This window comes from Carassius carassius, chromosome 24, assembly GCF_963082965.1.
Source record: "Carassius carassius chromosome 24, fCarCar2.1, whole genome shotgun sequence".
In the NCBI taxonomy this organism is placed as follows: Eukaryota; Metazoa; Chordata; class Actinopteri; order Cypriniformes; family Cyprinidae; genus Carassius; species Carassius carassius.
Window position 1 is genome coordinate 9,581,174 of NC_081778.1, and position 20,980 is coordinate 9,602,153.

The 20,980-nt window shown below is 38.1% G+C and overlaps 1 protein-coding gene across 1 annotated transcript; it reads left to right on the top strand.

Annotated features, from left to right (window-relative positions):
• Positions 1–2,802: 2,802 nt before the first annotated feature.
• On the top strand, positions 2,803–19,675 carry LOC132102774 (aromatic-L-amino-acid decarboxylase-like). Its single transcript, XM_059507407.1, has 14 exons — positions 2,803–3,134; positions 3,608–3,816; positions 8,244–8,357; positions 8,724–8,843; positions 10,902–11,036; positions 11,670–11,813; positions 12,730–12,796; positions 12,905–12,999; positions 14,290–14,357; positions 15,462–15,538; positions 16,523–16,542; positions 17,063–17,161; positions 18,461–18,562; positions 19,402–19,675. Exons 2-14 carry the CDS (start codon positions 3,616–3,618, stop codon positions 19,600–19,602), a joined length of 1,443 nt encoding a protein of 480 aa, XP_059363390.1. The 5' UTR covers positions 2,803–3,134; positions 3,608–3,615; the 3' UTR covers positions 19,603–19,675.
• The last annotated feature ends 1,305 nt before the right edge of the window (positions 19,676–20,980 follow it).

Consider the following 20,980-nt stretch of genomic DNA (forward strand, 5'->3'; position numbering starts at 1 on the left):
AAGTTATAAATGCTAGCTGTGTCAATTTACAGTATCAGCGGAAGACTGATTTTAAGAATAGTGTGTTTTGCTCTGAACTGTAATACCGAAATAGGCCTATTTACTTTTTTATTTTATTATATTATATATATTTTTTATTACCAAACACTTGACAACTAGAAGCCAGACACGTTTTTTCATAAAGGAGGGGTTTTAATTCATAACTTATAGGGATATATTACGTTTATGCTCCACTATTAGAGAATAATTGCTTTTATTTGAAATAATTTTCTCAGTTTGAGATTTGATAGATGAAAAAGAAGAAAACTTTAAATAATTTTGCATTGAGATTTGGCAGTTACAGTATCTGTGTTTCATCCCTAAAGGCTTTATTTTTGTAGAATGGTTTTATTGACAACATGCATTGTTTAGTGCAAGGCTAGTCCTGATGGATGTATTCAATATGTGGCTTTTGTGGATAGGTTTTCACTCAAATAGTCTGTTTTTGTTCTTTGGTTGCAGAGCTAATTCACTCAAGATGTGAGAGAGAAACCTGCTATCTAATGCAGATCTAATTACTAACTTTACAAGAAAACACATTTATTCCATAATACAATATTTTATTGGTATATTGTTGAGTCATTTAAATGAAATAGCTGTAAACTGTACAGAGGCACTTCAGATGCCCCAATAACTGCAGAATAACAGTTCAATAAAAATATTGATGGCTAAGACATAGAATAGGAGACAACTAAAGATAATATGTTTTTACATTTACATTTCATGTGTAAAACACATCAATTGGCATCAGTTGGTATATGCTGTTATTGATTATTATTATTATTATTATTTTAAAGCATTATTCAGTGTGATATCATTTGTGTGTCTTTGTGTGTGTTTTCTGATCTTTATGTCTGTAATTGTATTAATGTTTGTGGAAAGTGAACAGTTTCTCATTAACTCCTTATGAATCAGCTCCTCTTTCCCTGCTTGTGTGTGTTGATCTGAATGAAAGCTTTGTTCTGATTGGCTGTCTGAACAGTGGCAGGGCTGATAAACCCCCAGGCTTCCCTGCTGTTCAGCATCACTCTGCTTCGCTGTGTGTGTGTATGCGTGTGTATTAATGTGTGTTTGAAACAAACAAAAAGCGTGTAAGGACCAACGAGAAGGAGGACTCTTCTTTTTTGCTTAACACTGTAAGTACAATGAAAGCTATTAGAGAAAAAATTAGAAATATTTTAAGCATAAGACTTGTTGAGCGGTTAGAACACAGTTCAGGTACAAGGTCCAAATACAGGATTATTATGGGATTTTGTCAGGTGGATGACATGTATAACTGCTGAGGTGGATTGTCTTAATTTTTTTATACATTTTGTTTCACATTCTAGTATACTAAGTAAAAAAAAAAGTCACCATGTCATTTCAAATGTGATAAGCAAAATGCCAACAGATTTGAGCTTTTCACTCAATTATTACAGCACCTGCTTCAGAACAGCATGCCAACTTTAATTCTGTTTACACGGCTTTTCAAAATCAGACTGATAATAAACATTTCAGATTTTACATGCATTTTGTCCTCAAAATTATTTGAGAAAAGTTAGGACAATTGATTAATTAAATGCTTATTTGCATTTGCTTGATTGTATTGAAGAGTATTCTATATTAAAAATGATATATTATTATTGTTATTTATTTATTTATTTATTTTATTTTTTATTTTGTTTTAGGTATAGTGTTAAGCTCTTTATGATATGTTTGAGCTTTGTCCTCTTATACTTAACATATGTTTGCTTGTTTGTGTGCATGTGTAAAAATTAACAACTTTAATAGTACTTACTGGTACGTAATCAAAAAGATCAGCCACCTTCTGGATGAGTCATCACACATAACACACACACACACACACACACACACACACACACACTGACACATCTCAATCCATTTGTATTATGTGGATTAGTGTGAAGAGATAACAGGCATACAAATAATTAGTAGTAGGCACTGTTACCAACCCTACTGACAGAGCTCATTTAGAACAATGATTTGATTAGTAAAGTGTTTTTATATTACATTTGCAAGTGTCCTTTTTGAGGACAATCAGTGTAATGGATTATTAAAATGAGTGTGAATTAGTATACTGTTAACACTATCTGTTGGAAAAGTTAACATCAGTGATAAATGATCATTGTTCATTTTTTTATAATACGTATTTGGTAAGCTGTAATGTTCTTATCAGCAGAATGTTGCTACTCATGTGAGATTACATGGATGGAGACTGATAACGTTTAAACATACAGTTTTTGGATCCATTTTTAGATTCACATAAATTGAATGAATTCGTCCACTTTTTCTGAGGTGCATTTGTTATTTAAAAATATGCTGCAGGGTTATTATCATTAACTAAAGCTATTGAAACTGTTTTTGTTAACTGAATTAAAGCTGAATAAAATAAGATAAAACAATAAAATACATTTCAAATATAAAAAGCGTGATGGAAATATTTTATGTAATGGCCTCAGAAGGAGTCCGACGAGTTTGTTCAACAGAATGTTCAGAAAATAGCAGACTAAGAATGCTTAGATCAAAGACTGTGTCTCTATTAATTAAATAATCTATACTTACCCAAAAAGTTCTTAGAACAGTAGAATTAACAGCCATATGACAAAACCAATGATCAGATCAGTATAACGAATTACAGCATAGAAGACTTGAGTGACACTGGTTTTTAATCAACTACAAGGTATAAATGTTCATGCATCCTTCTGTTCAAAGAGTCTCTCTTGGTTGTTGTGACCACTGGGCTCCCGGCCTTGAATAAAACTTTCATTCCTGCAAAGAGCAACTTGGGAGTAGTGTCTAGTATATGCTGTGCAGCTGAGGAATAGAAGTACTAAAGAATATATGCTCGAAATACAACCGCATAGTGTTTGAAGACTATAGAGCCGTCCTCGGGCTGAGGTAAAAGTGTACAGCTGAGAAGGGCAGTGAGAGTGTATGATGCTAAAGATCTGTGTGCTCATGTGTGATTGAGGTAGTGATAGTAACTTCTTGACTGGACACTGTCACCATACTACAGGGATGTATTAGATTATAATGTAAGTGTTCAAGGAATTCAGGGAATTAGCTCGAGATACTGTAGTTCTTTGGATTGAATTGTAAGTATTCGGGGAATTCAGGGAATTACCCTGTAGTTATTATATTACCAACTGTATTTGTTTGAGTGAAGTATAGGATTAGCATTGAAAATTTACACGACAAAAGCTAATTCAAAATATCAATAAAGCTTCAACAGTATTTAAAATAATATTAAAATAATACTTATATGCTGTGATATTATTTATTATGCTGTGGGAATTCTTACAATTAAACAGAAGGGGGGGGGGGGGGGGGGGACTAAAATAATCCTGAAACTAATGTATAGTTCAGTATTTGCTATAATTGCACCTCGTTTCTTGAACATGTGACCTCTGGCTGTGGTTTTCCTGTTAAGATACTGAGAGTCATGTTGACCATGCAAACAATATATTAGTCTCAATAACACTAATATAATTACATCTCTCCTCATCGAATGGAACCCACGTCAGTTTGTCTTTCATTCTCCACACTGAGAGATTCTACTCCTTTTCAGTCAAAAACATGGATGCTGCAGAGTTCCGGAGACGTGGAAAGGAGATGGTGGACTATGTGGCCGATTATTTAGAGAACATTGAGAAGAGGCAGGTTTACCCTGATGTGGAACCTGGATATCTCAGGTCGTTGATTCCTGAGGAGGCCCCGGAGGAGGCTGAAAGCTATGAGGATGTGATCAAAGACATAGAGAGGGTGATCATGCCAGGGGTGAGTCAGTGCTGACCAGCTATGACACATTTCCTTTACTTTACAACCATTACATACTATGATTCTTGTGTGATAAGATTTTTAATGTCTTGACTGGTAATATTTATTTATCGTTCATATTTTAATATGATGTTTCTCTTTCTTCTAGCTTTATGTCAGTTTATATATTTTATGTATGGTACATATTTAAATCGTTGCCAATAAGCTAGTAATCATTTATACTACAGCAGAAAAAAAACAGTACAACTTTTTGTGCACCCCAATAGCAGAGGCAACTACAGTTTATTGACACTGATTAGAGAATATTTGTCCTCCCTCGTTGCTCTCATGGTGCATCTAGGCGGGAGATGCCCACGCCACATGCCGGCTCCTCATATCGAGAAGCACAAAAGCAGAGTGTCGCCGCTCGTGTTCCCCCACGTCAGGACCGAGGGCCTCAGCGACGCTCTGAGTTGGGGACTTCCAAATCTAGGCCTGATTTAAGAACAGTTATCAAGGCCCGGAAGTCCTCGACGAAGAGATCCTGACGCCAGTGGAATAGGGATCCAGAGGGTAGCCCCTACTGGGGTAGAGCGCGGTCCACCTCATTATACGGTGCCCGCCTCACCTCAGTGCCCTCAGGAGGTAGGTCTGCCAACCCTGCCATAGTTTCAGGACGCAGCGGCCTCCAGCGAGCGCTGCTCCCAGTTGTTTCCGCCCGCGAGCGTAGCAGAACTGGGATTCTCACCGCCCCTTCAGGGGCCTCTTACAGCAGAGGTCAGTCTTGAGAGACTGATTCCCTTAGTAGATGATTTAGCAGCGTGGAAACTACTGCCAAATGTATCTCATTGGGTCCTGCGTACAATAGAAAAAGGCTACTGCATTCAGTTCGGTCATCCACCTCCGAAGTTCAATGGGGTTACACCGACAGTAGTCGGCCCCCGGCAGGCTCTGGTTATGGAACAAGAAGTGAATACCCTATTAAGGAAGGAGGCCATCGAGGTGGTCCCTCCTCTAAACAGGGAATCCAGGTTTTACAGTTGGTATTTCATAGTTCCAAAGAAGGATGGGGGGTTGTTTCCGATCTTAGACTTACGTCACCTGAACCGCTCAGTTATGCCACTGAAGTTCAAAATGCTCACTGTCAAGCAGGTTGTAGCTTAAATCAGATCTGAGGACTGGTTTGTCACAATAGATCTCAAAGATGCATACTTCCACAACACAGGAAGTTTCTGAGGTTCGCTTTCGGGGGCAAAGCTTATCAATATTGAGTACTTCCCTTCGGCCTTGCACTCTCATCCCACACGTTCACAAAATGTGTAGATGCGGCTCTGGTATCCCTCCGTATGCAGGGCATCTGCATTCTAAATAATATGGACGATTGGTTGATTCTAGCTCAATCAGAGCAGATGGCGGTTCGACATCGAGATGTCGTTCTCGCACATATGGGGGAGCTGGGTTTGAGACTAAATGCCAAGAAGAGTGTACTTTCTCCAGTTCAGAGAACCACCTATCTAGGCGTTGTGTGGAATTCGACCACGATGCAGGCACGTCTGTCTCCTGCTCGGATCGAGTCGATCCTCACATCAGTCGAGAGAGTCAAAGAAGGACAGTCACTCACTGTCAAGCAATTTCAGAGATTGTTAGGTCTGATGGCAGCTACGTCCAACGTGATACCTTTTGGCCTGCTGTACATGAGACCCCTGCAGTGGTGGCTCAAGTCCAAGGGCTTTTCCCTGAGGGGGAATCCACTTTGAGTTATCAAGGTCACACGGCGATGCCTTCGTGCCTTAGACATGTGTCCCTCACCGGTTGGGGTGCGGTCATGAGTGGCCACCCTGCCCGCGGTCTGTGGAGTGGTCGCCATCTGACATGGCACATCAATTGCCTAGAGTTGCTAGCAGTCTATCGAGCATTGAAACAGACCTGAGAGGTCACCATGTGTTGGTGCGCACCGACAACACATCAGTGGTCTCTTATATCAATCACCAGGGGGGTCTGCGTTCACGCCCCTTGTACAAGCTGGCACACCAGATCCTTCTGTGGTCCCAGGGCAAACTCCTCTCACTCAGAGCAGTGTATATTCCTGGGAGATTGAATGTGGGAGCAGACATACTGTCGAGGCAGGGGCCGAGGCCCGGGGAATGGAAACTTTACCCCGAGGTGGTGAAGCAGATATGGAGAGTGTTTGGCACAGCCCAGGTGGACCTCTTTGCGACTCAGGAGACATTGCAATGTCCCCTCTGGTTCTCTCTAGTTCATCCAGCTCCTCTGGGACTGGACGCTATGGTACAGACCTGGTCGAGGCTTTGTCTGTACGCATTTCCCCCTATCGCTCTGCTTCCGGGAGTTCTGGCGAGAGTACGCCGGGACGGGGTCCGTCTGTTATTAGTAGCCCCATCAGGACAGACCTACTCTCACAGGCGCAGGGCACGGTAATTCACCCTCGCCCGAAGCTGTGGAAACTGTGGGTGTGGCCCCTGAGGGGGCACAGCTCATAGAATCCGGTCCCTCAACTGAGGTTGTTGAGACCCTCCTCCAGTCCAGAGCTCCCTCTACGAGGGAACTGTACGCCCTGAGGTGGAAACTCTTCACCTCATGGTGCAGAGACCGCCAGCTTGACCCTGTTAACTGCCCAGTTGGTACAGTTCTGGAGTTTCTACAAGCTAGGCTCTCTGCAGGGTTAACCCACTCCTCCTTAAAGGTGTACGTGGCGGCCATAGCTGCTTACCATGTCCCTTTCAATGATCAGTCAGTGGGTAGACACCCCCTAGCTACACGTTTCCTCCGCGGTGCGCTGAGGCTGAGACCTCCAGTACGATCCCGTGTTCCCCCCTGGGATTTGGTTGTGGTTTTAGAGGCTCTTTGTAAAGCTCCATTCGAGCCAATACAAGACATCTCAGATAGACATCTGACGCTTAAAACTGCCCTGTTACTGGCAATCACCTCGCTAAAGAGAGTTGGAGATCTTCAGGCCCTTTCGGTGGCCACTACTTACCTAGACTTTGCCCCTGGTATGGCCAAAGCATTCTTAAACCCTCGAGTGGGTTATGTTCCGAAGGTTCCCTCTGTTACACCACAACCTATCGTACTGCAGGCCTTCTGCCCTCCTCCCTTTCGGGAGCCAGACCAGTATAAGCTAAATTGTATGTGTCCAGTGCGAGCAATCCGACCAATTGCTTGTTTGCCACTGTCCTCTTAAAAAGGGATCTCCTGCCTCTAAGCAGACCCTAAGTCGTTGGATAGTCAAGGCTATCAACGTCTCCTATGAGTCCTCTGGTCTTCCCCTTCCTTTGGGAGCCAAGGCTCACTCCACACGGGGTATGGCGGCCTCTAAGGCCTTCTCAGCAGGTGTGTCCCTCTTGGACATCTGCAACGCTGTGGGGTGGTCCACGACCTCTACATTTGTCAGATTTAATGACCTTGATATGCGAGCCACTCCGGGCTCTTCTGTTCTCTCGCCTTAGCTGTGCTCTCCGGATACACACTAGGCAGGGATTTGGAAGTCTGGCAGCATGGGCACATCGTTCCCCAAAGCGTTCGACACAGCTCGAGTCCCTGAAAAGGAACGTCTCAAGGTTACGAATGTAACCCTGGTTCCTTGAAGGAACGAGACGATGCGTCGCAGAGCCATACTCCCAGCACCCCTGCCGGCGCTTGCTTCCCTACTCGAAGCTGAAGCCAGCTGCACAGCACGTGCTTTTATAGCTTCCTGGTCGCTACGTCACGCTCTTCCGTTGGACAGACTGCACACGATATTCAGAGTCGATCTCGTCAGGGGCGTTCCCCAAAGCGCTCGACGCAGCGTCTCATTCCTTCAAGGAACCAGGGTTACATTCGTAACCTTGAGACGTTTTCTCTCATTTCACAAGCTCAAAGTCCACCTTTTGAGGGGCTTGAATCTGATGGTTAGGAAATTAATCATTAAACTCTGACCAGGGGTCAGAGAAAAGCCTCACCCACCCGTTCATTTCATAGCTCAGAGGAAAAACCAAACACTTTAATTCAGTTGTTGGTGTTAAACCTTCCCACTGTGTCCAATTGGAACAATTTTCCCTTTCAGAAGTCTTGTTTTAATAGTTGTTTAAAAGTATGTGCTTGAGCTAATAAATGACTTACAATAGGAAAATCCTGCAAGAAAGACAGACTCACAGTGCCACAAGCTCTCTCCTCTGCTAAACACATGGAATAATTCAATCTAGGCTTCATAATTTCATCTAACCTTTTCTGAGCGAAAAACCTTGATGTCACTATTACTGAAGTCATAATCCTTTTTCAAAAGAGCACAACAACAAAACAAGCTCACTAAATCTGAAAGATCAGTCTCAGGCTACTATTTAGCTTGAAAGCTACTAAACGGTTAAAAATATATATATTTTGGAAGTGTTTTCATGAACACTAAATAATTGTAAAAGGAATGTTTCTACATGTTTCCTGAACTGTTTCAGGTGACACACTGGCACAGCCCGTACTTCTATGCATACTTTCCTACTGCCAACTCTTTTCCTGCAATGCTGGCAGATATGCTGAGTGGGGCCATTGGCTGCATTGGATTCTCTTGGGTATGTTTTTTCTCTCTCTCTGTACATCCAAATATCAATCCAGTTATCTGTCTGTCCCTCCATTGGACCATCTATTTATCTATCCATCCATCAGTTTAACCACCTGCAGGTCTGTCTGTCTGTCTGTCTGTCTGTCTGTCCATCCATCCATTTTTAGCAACCTCATCCATCCATCCACATATTCAGTTAGCTATCTGTCTGTCAATCCATTGAACCATCTATCCATCAGTTTAGCCACCTGCCAGTCTGTTTGTCTGTCTCTCTGCCCATCCATCCATTCTTTCTATTGTGGCATCTAAAGCTATCAACTTGTAGGCTGATGCAGGTTTTTATTTATTTGTTAACTGAACTTATTTATTTTTGTAGGCAGCAAGTCCTTCCTGTACAGAGTTGGAAACAGTGATGATGGACTGGTTGGGAAAGATGCTGAAGCTTCCAGCAGATTTTCTTGCTGGTACAGAGGGCAGAGGGGGAGGGGTCATCCAGGTGAGATACTTAAGAAAAAAGTTAATCTGCAAGTACTGAACGTTTATAAAAAGATCTATATGGTATCACTTATATACATGTTTTTTAACCAAGGGTCTATAAAGGGGGTCCATGTACTGCTGCTGGTCTTTGGTGAATATAATATATTAAATATATAGCATATATTTTTTTAAATTCTAAATCTAAATCTAAATATTGAATGGACATTACCTTTAAGCTTCTGTTGTTACACAAAGGTTGATTCATATTATGAAGTCCACAACATGTGTAAAATGTTGAAAATAATGATTTTAAAATAATTGCATATCCAAATTCCCATCAGGATCTTGTGCCTGGTGTCAAAATGTTGACATTTTAAACCACTTTAATACCACCTGTTGCAATCTTAATCCATGTTTACGGGCAATTTCTTTTGACCAATAACCAATATCAAAAACATGTCCCTCACAACAATTTGTTTGTCATTGATTTCTTCTCCAGGCCCTGCAAATTGTTATGTCCTATAGAAATTGCCTTTAAAGACATCAGCTACACATGAGAGGAGACAGTCAGGAAATCATGTGTTGAGAGGGGTCTGCGATCATTTTGCCACTATGGATGTAGCAGTTGAGCAGCTGTGACCATTTAGAGATAGATGCAGGAAGCTTAGCGTATGGAACGCCAACTGATGACAGTCGGTTTGATGCTCTGTCATTAAGGCCGCTTTGGAGTGTGTGTGTCCTTCTACTGAATGGTTTTTGTCTCTGGGCTTTTCAGAGAGCTCACTATGGCAACAGCTGGGGTTTTTTTTTTCACTGATAGCATGCACTAATGAGGGAGTTTGTGGGTTTTGTAAGCAATGCCTCTCAGCAAAGGAGAGCATAACAGAGAGGAGTGGAAAACAGTTGGAAGTAGAAGAAAATTCAGAAAGTAATACTAAGCATGTAGTTTTCATGTTTTTGTCATGCTTTTATGGTTCATAGGGGAACGTGTAGTTCACGCTCAAAGAGGAAGAATGAGACAAAACATCTCAATCTTATTCAGAGGACCAAACTGAGCAAAAATATGCAATGTGGTGAAGATTTCTAATATTTATATGGCCAAAAAAGATAAAATTCTAAGTATTTGTAATATAAATCAATGAGATCTTGATAAGATTATAGCAGGCTACTTACATAAAATGCATTAAAAGTATCAGCTGTCACACTAATCATATAATGCAATGCAATTGAGACATACAAATCAAAGTTCTTCAAAAGCTTGATGTATCGTATTTGATGCATTTTAACATTTTTTTTTAAGATTATCAATGTGTAATATAAGTAAAAAAAAATTCCACTTATCTTGAAATACTACTAACAATATAAAAGCTCTGTAAAGAGCTGTAAAGACTTCCCTGAAAAAAGATTGTGATGTACCACGATCTGAATGAGGACGTTTTTAGACTTAAAAATATTATAATGAAAGGCCTTTTACCTGGTAAATATCAATCAGATTACAGAAGGTATGTAGTAGATTGTTTACAACAGGGTTTTAGCAAAGTTTTGATCACGTTGATAATTTAGGGGCCATATGATACAGAAGGCTTGATAGGGTTAGATATGGTGAATATGGCATTTAATCAAAGAATTTGGAAGTGTGGCTACAGTTTCCAGATTATCTCATAAAGTACACTGAATCATTAGTAATCAGGACGTGGGTGTGTGCTGTCAGGCTCACGAAGGGAAATCAAAGACAGCTTGTGCTTCACAATGAGCTGAGGTGATCTATATTGAGGGGTTTCGAGTGGAAGTCTTCTCATTCAATCATTGAGAACATACAAAACAGAGCTGGAGAGCTGATGAAAATTCATCACTGCTGCATTTAAAATCAGCAGCATCAGGGCATATTGATCAAGGTTGTTTTGCTCAATGTGATATTTAAGATGAGGTAAATTATGTCTCAAGTAGTATTGAACATGTCCACCAATTGTGAGACCTGCTCAATATAAGCTGCTTTTGAATTTTCATAAACAGCAGCATTTGATGAACGTTCAAAGTATCAAGTATTAATACATATAACCTGTTTTGGTTTGTACAGGGCACTGCCAGTGAAGCGTCTCTCATAGCTCTTCTTGCTGCTCGTTCCAAAATCATCAAACTGATTCAGGCTGACCATCCTGAACGATCTGAGACAGACATTATTTCCAAACTAGTAGCCTACTCATCTGATCAGGTAAGACAACAAAGAAAGTGAAAAAGTGAAAGTGACATGACATTCAGCCAAGTATGGTGACCCATACTCAGAATTTGTGCTCTGCATTTAACCCATCCGAACTGCACACACACAGAGCAGTGAACACACACCCAGAGCAGTGGGCAGCCATTTATGCCTTGCTCAAGGGCACCTAAGTCTTGGTATTGAGGGTGGAGAGAGCACTGTACATGCACTCCCCCCACCTACAATTCCTGCCGGCCCGAGACCCGAACTCACAACCTTTCAATTGCGAGTCCGACTCTCTAACCATTAGGCCACGACTTCCCCTTCCCCAAGTCCAGATGAAAGACTGCTGCAGAGGTATATTTAGTCTAGAATAATGGTCTGCATGGTAATACACACCTTTTAGAAGGCACTATGACAGTGGCATCATGAGTATCTGTTAGTGGGAATGATCAGAATTCTCATTGAATGGAAATATCAAACTATATGAAAGAGCAGTACAGTGGGTCTCAGTATGATGTATCAGTATAACAGTGAAGTGCCACTTGTTTATGAATGTGCTTACAGCATATGTGTGTCTAATAGTATGTTTTTGATACAAGATCATTTATTCAGAAATAATATGGCAGTGTTTTGTTGATATTTCAGGCACACTCATCGGTGGAGAGGGCAGGCTTGATAGCTGGAGTAAGGATGAAGAAAATTCCCACCGACAACAAGTTTTCTGTGCGAGGAGATGCACTGCAGAATGTTCTAGAAGAGGACAGAGCCGCAGGACTCATACCATTTTTTGTATGTACTCTAATAACTACAAACTTCTTTTTAAACTAGTTTAAACTTTTTAAACTATTGTCTTAAGGTTAACACTTTAGTTTAGGGAACAGTTCTCACTATTAACTAGTTGCCTATCAGCATGCATATTCCTTATTACCATATTAACCCAAACTAAATGGTGACCAACTTAAGCATTGTTCTAAGAATGACAACTTTGTTTTGTCCAGTTGAAATGTATAATGTAGCCAATTAACTCATCAGACCAACTACAGATTTTTTTTATTAAAGTTTTTTTAATTAGAAACACAATATATATGGGAATTCTGATGGTCAGACATGGGATTTTATATATGTATATTTAAATACAGTAATTCATGGTTAGTATTTATTTATTTAATTTTGTTGTTGTTGTTGTTTTAACTCTGACATCATGCTAGGAAATGTAGCAGAATTTGCTATCAAATATTAATGATAAACCCTTACCATCAAACTTGCAGCTACTATCTATAACAAGTGCAAAATTACAGAATCAGTCAACATCATGTAAGAAAGATAGCAACCACTCAGACTGTTAGAGAGCATGAAACGAGAACATACTGGACATTTGTCTTTGCTCTTTCTCTGAACCTATCCCCTCTGTGGTCTGCATGATGGTTAATGCTGTTTGGAGAGCCTGTTTTCTGAATCACATTAGTCAAATTAGCTCCAGGCTCAGCCATCAGACCTGTGTCAGAAGAATCACAGGGTAATGGCAAACCAAGCAGGAACAAATCTTTTTATGATCAGAATGAATAGCTCAAATTGATTTTTCATTGAAGATTCTAGGTTCAGATAAAGAACTGTTTAGATTGACGTATTTGTATAAGTAGTACATTTAATAATTAAACCAGCACATATAAATCCATCTATTTTATTTTCTGGATGTTTCTCTTAGTTCTGTGCAACATTGGGAACAACTCCATCCTGTGCATTCGACTGCGTCACTGAGCTCGGCCCTATATGTAAGATTGATGACCTTTTATTGTTATTTTCTTTTGCAGCTTATTTGTGGTTGCAGTGAAATCAATATTTGTTGAATATTTTTTATAAAAACATTGTCATTGTTTCAGGTAATGCAGAGGAAATCTGGATGCACATTGATGCTGCATATGCTGGAAGTGCATTTATCTGTCCAGAGTTCAGACCCCTGCTGAATGGCGTAGAGGTGAGATAACATTCAAATCACAAAGTGAGTTCTTAAGCACACTTCATACAGGGTGCTCCTGAAGCCCTGCGAGTGATAACAGAAGAGTGATTTGTGCCAGGCTCAAACTATTGATCCTGTTATAGTGGTGTGTTGAAGACGAAGTCATGTGTGTGCAATTTAAAGTATTTAAATGTCACAAATGATACAAGCTGGCATGAGCAATGTCTTGTGAAATGGGCGGGATATTAGAGATCCCTGATTGTCCTCTGAGTTGTCATGGAGTCCAACTGGGAGTCACAATGATAAGGGTAAAGTAATTTCCTGAGGCATATGAAGACCTTTAGATAATTCCTTTTTTCCCTCGCTAAAGAAATATCACTGTTTATTAGCAGCACTAGTTCAAACAATAGTGAATATTTCTCCCTTGCACAGACAATGTATTTTTTTTATTTATTATTATTGACCTGAATGGCAGCCGGCTGCTGTTTGTTGGTTGCCAGGAAGTGAAAGTCAGGCAAGGACTCAGCATGGCAACAATCAAACCATCATGGCAGTGTCTGCCTTCTTGCGTCAGATAGAAAGGATATTGGAAGGGGAGTGAGCAAAAAAAATATTAGACTCTGAGATAGTGGCTCTATTTTAAATCAGTTGATTGTGAGTTTGATGCATAACATGCTATAGCGTATTGGAGTCGAAAGTAGTTCATATCAGACCATGCTTACAGGTAGCTGACAGATGACTCATCTTTATTTTTAGCAAGGCAAATTCATTTTCATACTCCAAAATCACATCATCTTTATTTAAGCACCGATTTCTGAGTTAAGGGATAAGAGAGTCTGCAAACTGAATGAATGAATATGTAAATATAGTGTATTATTAATTAATAATGTCAATTTATAATTATTGTTAATTAGTTAATAGTAAATACTAATTTTATTATAAATATTAACAAATCTAGCAATCACTTGATGAATAAATAAATGAATATTTGAGATACAGGACTTTAGTTTATTGGCACCTCTGTTGTTTGTGTTGCTAGATAATATTCTAGCCTATTAATAATGAAGGAAATTATCTTAAAATCCCAAACAATTTGAATTGCATATAGATATCATGGTCACAATAAAGAAAAATACAAACTAAAATAATAATAAAACTCACCACTGTCTCTGATGGTAATGGGATGGAAATGTTACTAATTTAACCAATAGCAGGTACATTTTCTGGCGTATTTTGTCCCCTTTCTTAAGAGTAAGTGTGAGATACATCACTTCACAGCAAATCACATCAAATTTGCTTCTCTTTAAGTTTGCAGACTCTTTCAATTTCAATCCTCATAAATGGCTCCTGGTCAACTTTGACTGCTCAGCAATGTGGTAAGTGTTTAGTGGCTCCATCAATAAAAAGCATATTTAATTTATACTCTAACCTGATCTACTGTATCGCAACATGCTATTAGTTGGCTTTATCAGTCAACAGAGGAAACGGTTGCAGCTGCCCTTTATGTCAGCACCAGGCAAACAAAAATTTCCAAGGTTATATAGAGAGAGAAAATACAAGACAAGCATGTATGCAAATTTACACCGATATACTGTACATTACTGTTCTCTTTTTTTTTTTTTTTTTTTTACATTTTTAATATTTACAAAACATTTGTATTTTAAATAAATACTTGAAGACTGAAGTAATTTTTTCTTTAAATATATCTTTTTTTTTTTTTTTGCAATATTACAAAACCTTGCCAACCTCAACTTTTCAATGCTAGTGTATACAGTGACCCCAAAGATATTTCAATACTTCAGCCAAATTTTTAAAATGTACTTTATATGGGAATATATGCCAATTCATCACATTAGAAAGAAAATAATTAAACTGAGTGGTGCCCTCAAATCTTGAAACCCTGCCTTGACCCTGCCTTGACTGAATGGCAATAAATTGAACCTTAAACCTTAAACCTGAAAACAATGCAAATCCTTTTCTAAGAACTAGCTGCTCTTTTCTTAATCAATGACCATAAGTGTATTGTAAATACATCAAATGTTACATGTACAATATAAATGGGTTATAAATTATACATTACATTATAAATTATTACAATATAAATTCTTTAATAGAACTTCACTGTCATTGTCCTGATTCAACTCAGTTCAAGAAATAATAGTCTTTTATTACCTTGCATCACTTCCGCATAGTATTTTAGTATTATGGCAAATCACAATCAACACAGACATACAAAAACTTGAAACACTGTGAATAAGAGTTTGTTTTTCATTGTCTCCAATTGATTTGTATGTTGTGCTAACTTCATTTAAAAATTCTGATAAAGCATTTGCATACATTTAGTGAGTTGATATATTAGTCTGTCAGGAAATAATACCAATCAATTAATCTGCATTTGATAATGATATGTGCTGTATGCACTATGATGTTGTTTGACTGTTGTCTCCTACACTGTGATGAAGGAAAATGTTTCTGTGCAGGGTGAAGAAAAGATCAGACATCATTGGCGCATTTAAAATTGAGCCGCTTTACCTGAAGCATGATCACCAAGAGTCAGGTAACCACTCAGCTCTTTCCTCTGCATTTGCTTTATTATTAATTGATCACACAATCTTACAGATTTCTGTTAGTTTAGCACTGGACACTGTCAGTCATTATTGCAAAGAATAAACAATAATAACACTAATAAAAGACTGAAGTGCATTAGCACAAGGTGTAAAGAGGATGACCATGATCCTCATTAATGAGACATGACGTTTTGTGCTGACATCCATTTTACGTCACATCGAAGGCTCGATCAGATTATTCACCTTAGTGCACTGCTCTGTTCAGTAAGCCTTTGTTAGCTGGTAAGCAACAGCTTTCTAACCCGCTACACTGACCTCAAGTAGATTGCAGAGTATGTTTGCATGCACATGCTTTTGTATGTCTATTTGGCAATGTTCTAAAATGGCAGCATTTCAGTCAGGATTTATACATTCACTAAAATCTTTTTTATACCATGGGTACAAGTAATTGTAAAATGTGTAAATACAGTCTATGACTATTTGTTTGCAGATGCCAGTTTTTTTTATATTTTGATATCTAATGTAGTAACAGGAATCTGACCTCCCATTTCTGTCGTTTCCTCAAACATGTCCACCAATGAGCTGCCTGTTGCTTGTTGGACATTTAAACATGGCTAAACAAAGACAGTTCCTCTGGTAATGTGTCTGTGGGCAGCATGCAGCTGTGCAGACAATTGTAATTGTGCTGACAGCAAAACAAAAGAGCAGCCCTGTCTCTCCCAGTACACAACACACACACACGTGCATATATGCATACACACCTTAAAGCCATTTCCCACATGAACTACTTCCTGATTAAATTACCAACAGGCTTGGCCAGGGGTAACAAGTTTATTTTTGAACATTTTATTGCTATAGGTTAAAAAAAAAAAAAATTGCGTGGTGTCTACTTGTCTCATTGTTTTATTTACATCTGAGCTTGCTTTTTAGTGTGATACGACTAAATATTGATTTTTTTTTTTCTGTATTCATAGGACTTGTGACTGATTATAGAGTAAGTATACTGCATGCAAAATATGCGTGTGTGTGCAGGTGTGTGTGTTTAAGATTATACTTGTTTAGCCAGCTGATGACTTCTGTTAACCTATATTAGGTTATTATTATAACTTGTAAATAAGTTCTGATAATATGTAATTACCTACGTAATTTATGGATAGGGTTAATAGAATATGTTGACATGTATTTTTGCACAATATTAATTTTGGTCTTGAAGCACAACCAGACTGAGAATAATGTGTATGAAAATTAACACTACTTTAGACACCAATAAACTGTATAATTTCATCCATAATTATTTATCTCTGTGTACTCAATTGTTCATTATATAGGAATAAACAAGTATTTTAATCTGTATTGAAGTCAAATAAGTGTTGAGAGGAGACAGCAACCTTTTTTTATTAGAATTACAAATATCTATATATTCCGTGGTGTATGTGCGTCAGTTTGTGTCTGTGATTAATTTGTATTTGTGTGAGCACAGTTCATTTGTCATATCTCATCTCATCTCCCTTCAGCACTGGCAGATCCCATTGGGTCGTAGGTTCCGCTCTCTCAAGATGTGGTTTGTTTTCCGCATGTACGGACTCAAAGGTCTCCAAGCCTACATCCGCAAGGTAACTGACTTTAATCCATACTGTCAATCTAGTTAGCCTTGCCAGTCACATCTTATTTGGCTCCACAGTCTATTTGGAATGACGCAAATCAGTGCACTTTCATTGTTTAAGACATCTTCATTATATGTTCTGTTCTGGACATGTACTATATGCGGTCTGGTGAAGATTCTATGTATGATGAGAAACATAAAACCTACAGGACCTATTTTTAAACTCTTTGTATGTTCTTGTTAGTTTAAAATTAGAAAAATATGATAAAGATCTATAAAAAGAACACATTTCCCCCATTTGTGCTTCTTATTTTTTCAGTGATTCTGAATGACTCAGGTTTAACGGTCAGCTCTCAACTGCTGGACAGTATAGCATAAAGAATAACTGTCTGAGAATGAGGTAATTGTGAGAACTAGTGCTGCATTTTCAAAAAGCTAAAATAAATATTCAGCCTAATCATAGTCTAATTCCTTGTTTCTTTCTTTTCTAAAATCATTGTTCTTGACTCAGCACACCTGCTTTGATGAGATACCTCAACAACATTCTTTGACAGTTGTTGTGCCCAACTAGTTAAAAAGTCTGGTACATATTAAACAGTAGTGTGTATGTATTAACATTGACAATAAAGTCATTCCTCAAAATGCTGCATGTGAATTGTATATTAGTTTATTGCAAGATTTAAGTTTGTTTATTAACTATAAGCGTTCATAATCTTGTATCCTTGTATTTTTGTATTTTGAATGACTCTGGTTCAACAGTCAGCTCTCAACTGCTGGACAGTATAGCTTAAGGAATAACTGTCTGAGAACGAGAAAATTGTGTGGTCAGAGTTGACTCTAGTAATCAGAATCGAGAAAATGATTACTGATAAACTTAATCTATTTAGAACAATTTATTCTACATGATTAACCCATGATCATTCTCTGCTCTGGTTGCTTATTTTAATCTGAAGGCTGCCCTCTGCTGGTACCCATGAAGAAGTATTTCACCCAAAGATGAAAGTTTTGTTTTCTCGTTTAGTCTATTTATTATTATTATTATTATTATTATTACCTTTGATCATTTTATGGCTGAGATTCAGCTCAAACTAAATTTGTTTTGTTTCTGATCTGTTGGGTTACAGTTTTGGGGATATATTTCATATTTCACAACAATGTCCTTGCATCTATCCATCCATACATCCATCCACTAATTATTTATTTATTTACATGATGAATGATAATTTAGTCATACAATGTTGCTTTGTCAGTTTAACACAAATTAGGTGTCTAATTTCATGACTAAAATGCATTGTTCATTTTGTTTCAGCATGTAGGGCTGGCCAAAGAGTTTGAGTCTTTGGTGAGAGCTGATCAACGCTTCGAGATCTCAGCTGATGTTGTGTTGGGCCTTGTCTGCTTTAGACTCAAGGTCAGAGAAAAAAATATTCTTGCTACAGAAACAAACACATCTCTTCCTGTGGTTTTTAATAGATTGACTCTCGGAGGTGGTTAACTATGGAAAAATTGCAGTATGACTGATTTTAATTTCCAACTATGTACAAAGAGAGCAGCAGAATTACACCAAATTGTGTTAATAGTTATTACAACAGCAAAGTGTAAATAAAAAAAAATTAATAATAACCTGTAGCTATATCTCTGCTACCACAAGACACAATACATTATGTTAAAGTTAGATATTTTGTTATGTTTTTGTCATTGTTTAAAATATGAATAGTTTTTCATTACACCTTATTTTGAGGTCCAATTCTTGCTATTAACAAACCATTCACTACGACATTTGCCTCAGTAATCTACTAATTTGCTGCTTATTAATAGTTAGTAAGGAAGTTTAGGTATTGGGTACGATTAGGGATGTAGAATATGGCAATGCTGAATATGCATTTTATAAGTACTAACAAACAGCCAATATATTAATAATAGGCATGTAAATAAGCAACTTGCTAATAGTGAGAATTGGCCCCTAAACTTACTTAAAAGTCTTACCATAGGTTTTGTTTTTTGTACTTTTTTAAAATTATTTTAGTACTTCAACATAAACAAAATGAAAATGTTAAAATGTTGTTTATTTTATTTTATTTTAATTCAATTCATGTTTATTTTAGTTTAATTATCAACAATAACCTTTGTTGCTGGCTGATTTACTTAAACACAGTCCAAATAATTCAAAAAATTGGACATGCTTGAGTCAAGTGTCTTTGTTAGCACATTTCAAATTATCGTAACTGAGCTGTGTGTTAATCCCCACAGGGCTCCAATGAATTAAATGAAACTCTATTGAAGAGGATCAACAATGCACGCAAGATCCATCTGGTACCGTGCCAACTGGTAGGCAAGTTTGTTCTGCGGTTTGCTGTGTGTGCTCGTACTACTGAGTCACGGCATATTCAGGAGGCCTGGTATCACATTAGCCACCTGGCATCAGAGCTACTTCAAGAACCGCCACACTGACCACTGTGGTGGACATCACGTGTTAAGTCAAATGGGTGATCTGTACCACATCTGCTGTCCACACTGTCTTACTTTTACAATCTGTGTATGTGAGTGTATGCATGTTGTCACAGAGGTGTCCACCAAGAGTGCAGAGTGTCTGTGTCTTTGTGAGCTTGATCATACATGTCCTCTGCTGTGAGCAGTGTTTGTTTTTTTCTTCAAAAAAGTTCTGTTGTATACTTGTGTACTTGAAAATGTGTCTATATTGAAAATGAAATATGTTTTGTGAGACATTCAGTGACTGTTTTCTCTGAATAACTGTGCAAAGAAAGCAGAATTCGTTACCATAGCATTGTCCTTTATGTTTTTCACTATAGCTTTGCTCACTAGTGATGCATTTTCAAAAAGCAAAATTAAATATTCAGCCTAATCATAGCCTAATTCCTTGTTTCTTTCTTTTCTAAAATCATTGTTCTTGACTCAGCACACCTGCTTTGATGAGATACCTCAACAACATTCTTTGACAGTTGTTGTGCCCAACTAGTAGTGTGTATGTATTAACATTGACAATAAAGTGCATTTCTCTCAGAATGCTGCATGTGAATTGTATATTAGTTTATTGCAAGATATCAGTTTGTTAATTCACTATAAGCGTTCATAATCTCGTACCCTCTGTGTACATGAGTTCCTAGACCAGGGGTCTCCAAACTTGGTCCTGAAGGGCAGGTGTCCTGCAGAGTTTAGCTACAACTTGCCTTAAAGTGCACCTATAATGCCTTTTTGAATATTACCTTTCATGCAGTGTGCCATGTAGCTGTATGTGAACATAAACTTTCTGCAAAGTTGTGAAGCCGACAATGCACAATAAATAAAGTTATTGTCTATAAAAAAAAACAACAACTGATAACTGATACTGATATTCAAAATGGTAAGCACCCATTAGTATATCTGCCTTTATCTCGTATATCTTTGTTTTTGGTTTCTCCTTTTGAATTAGGAATATACAGGTGCATCTAAAAAAATTTGAATATCTTGGAAAAGTTCTTTATTTTTTTTATTTAATTAAAAAAAGCAAACTTTCCTAAAATCTAGATTCATTGCACATATTTCAAGAGGTTTTTATTTTTTTATTTTTTATTTTATTTTTATTTTATTTTTTTACTCTGATTGTTATGACTTACAGCTTAGGACAGGGGTAGGCAAGTTCGGTCCTAGAGAGCCGCAGTCCTGCACAGTTCAACTCCAACCCTGAAAAAAAACCTCACCTGCCTGTACCTTAGTAATCCTGAGTGGATTGATAAGCTTGTTCAGGTGTGTTTGATTAAGGTTGAAGCTGAACTCTGCAGGTCTGTGGCTCTCTAGGACCGAACTTGCCTACCCCTGGCTTAGGAAAATA